Source organism: Ursus maritimus, unplaced genomic scaffold (assembly GCF_017311325.1).
Source record: "Ursus maritimus isolate PB19 unplaced genomic scaffold, ASM1731132v1 scaffold_14, whole genome shotgun sequence".
NCBI lineage: Eukaryota > Metazoa > Chordata > Mammalia > Carnivora > Ursidae > Ursus > Ursus maritimus.
The window spans coordinates 57,238,409-57,240,543 of NW_024423786.1; the positions used below are offsets into that span (position 1 = coordinate 57,238,409).

The 2,135-nt window shown below is 70.4% G+C and overlaps 1 protein-coding gene across 1 annotated transcript in view; it reads right to left on the bottom strand.

Annotated features, from left to right (window-relative positions):
• The window catches only part of ARHGAP45 (Rho GTPase activating protein 45), a 15,672-nt gene that overhangs the window by 4,928 nt on the left and 8,609 nt on the right, over positions 1 to 2,135 (bottom strand). The window contains exons 13-20 of the mRNA XM_040628310.1: positions 1,893 to 2,083; positions 1,669 to 1,790; positions 1,491 to 1,574; positions 1,231 to 1,335; positions 953 to 1,125; positions 472 to 660; positions 237 to 374; positions 4 to 129 (exon numbers count right to left, since the gene is read on the bottom strand). Coding sequence (XP_040484244.1) covers positions 4 to 129; positions 237 to 374; positions 472 to 660; positions 953 to 1,125; positions 1,231 to 1,335; positions 1,491 to 1,574; positions 1,669 to 1,790; positions 1,893 to 2,083 — 1,128 coding nt within the window. The remainder of the gene's footprint in view (positions 1 to 3; positions 130 to 236; positions 375 to 471; positions 661 to 952; positions 1,126 to 1,230; positions 1,336 to 1,490; positions 1,575 to 1,668; positions 1,791 to 1,892; positions 2,084 to 2,135) is intronic.

The following is a 2,135-nucleotide window of genomic DNA, read 5'->3' on the forward strand; positions in this document are numbered from 1 at the left end:
GGCCTCGCTCTCGGCAGCGTCCGGCCGGCCCCGGGACGCCGCCTTGGCCTCTGCCTCCGCCTTCAGACTGTCCTTGGCCAGTCCCACAAGCTCGTGGTAGAGGCGGAAGGAGATGATAGGTTCAGGCAGCTGCGGGTGACAGGTCGGTGGGGTCCGCGGCTGCAGCCCCGGCCTGGCGGCCCCTCCCCTGTCCTCGCCGGGCGCATGCTCGGCCCCGGCCCCCAGTCCCGCCCCACCTGCCGCAGGTAGAGTTTGAGGACGTTGCTGATGTCGTGGGGCGAGGCCTGTGACAGCTCCACCAGCTCCTTGCCGTTCTCGAACGCCTGGCACAACTTCTCCACGCGCGTCTTCACCCCGTTGACGCGGTAGATGCCCTGTGGGGTCCGCCGTCAGCCCGGGCCTGTGCCCCGCTGCGCCCCGCCGCCAACCCCCCCCCGGGACAGAGCCCCCCCGCACCCCCGTGGCGGTCACCTTGGTGTGCAGGGCCCGCTGCTCGATCTCGCAGACACATTTCTTGATGATGAAGGGCACGCCGTCGGGCGTGCTCCGGGCCGCTTGTGCGAAGTCCTGGCCAAAGAGCTGCAGGCGGCCTTGGAGCTTCTTGTGCCCACACTGGATGGCCAGCGTGTCCAGGCACTTCTTGTGGCAGGCCAGGCAGCACTGCGGCGGGCAGGCGGGCGCCGAGTGAGGGGCCCTCCAGCCCATGCCCTCCTCCTCCTGGAGCCCTCCTGACCAGCTCTCCCCTCTTGGCTGGGCGCCGCGCCTCTGCCTGCCCCCCCCGGCCTGGCTCCTCTGCTGGCCCGGCTGGCCCCCCTCCAGGCCTTGGCCCTGGAGCTGACCTCTGCCGGCTCACTCCCCCCCAGGGCGCTCTGGGTCGCCACATGTTCCCCTTGGCTCCCAGCTGAAGGGAGCCGGCTGAGCACATGTGCCCAGCCGTCCCAGCCCCACTCACCTCCTCGCACTCCGCGCCCTGGAAGTAGACGTAGCTGTTACACTCCCTGCACTTGGCCGGCGTGCGCAGCTTCCGCAGCCGGTGCGTGCGGGCCGCCTTGGACAGCCCCATGTTGCGGAAGGGCCCACTGGGCATGGCCACTGGCAGCTCGGGGGCCATGCCGTTGAGGTCAGCTGGGGGTGGGGCAGGTGGTCAGCCTCAGTGAGGCAGGTCAGGGCGGGCCCCACCGGCCGAGTCCAAAACCCCTCCCCGTGACGCCTGGCTTGGGGGCCCCTCACCCTGCTCGAAGGCTGACGCCCCTGCGCTGCCCTCCTGGTCCACCAGCTCCTCGCTGGACGACATGGTGCCACTGGAGGACATCCGCTGCAACTTCTTCAAGTCCTCTGAGCAGGAAATGGGTCAGGCCACGGGTCAGCCGGACCCCCCCCAGGGCTGGCTCATGGCAGGTACACTCTCCCTAGCCCCGCCTGCACGGTGAGTCCCCCCCAGGCCCAGGCTGCTTTCTGCCCCCAGCTGCCAGACAGACAGGCCCCTTCACCTGAGCCAGGGCCGGGGTCCAGGACGCTCTCCGAGTCTGACATGGTGGTGGGCCACGACTTGTGCACCTGGTGTCCACGCCCACCTGCAGAAGGGGGTGTGTCCGGTGGGGGCTGAGGGGGCCTCGGGGAGGCCACGCCCCCTCGCCCCCGCCACCCCCGCCCCCGCCCAGCACTCACCCCTGCGCTCCTTGGCAAGCATGCCATCGCTGGGTCCGCCTTCCTCCTCTGGGCTGCCGGTAGCCTCTGCCCCCGTGGTGTCGCCGACGAGGCTCCCCTTCCGGGTGCGCATGACGGGGGACCTGGAGGGACAGGACAGGGGTCACCGAAGCATCGGCACGCCCAGCCCCATCTCGCGGTGGGGGAGACGCCCCACGCCCCCAGGCACGTGCAGGTGGCCGCACCAGGCGTTGGTGGAGACGTGGGGCTCAAAGTCGTAGCGCACGTTGGGCTCGTCGTCCCGCTGCAGCTGGCCCACGTGGGAGGCGTACTGCTGCCCCGGGTCGTACAGTTTGCTGCTCTCACACAGCATCTGGAAGTGCACGGGCAGCGAGGCCGTCTGCATGTGCAACATCTGGTAGTAGGAGATGGTGGCCTGCGGCGGGCGGGGTGCTGCGCGTGAGCCACACCAGATGCTCGGCTGACCC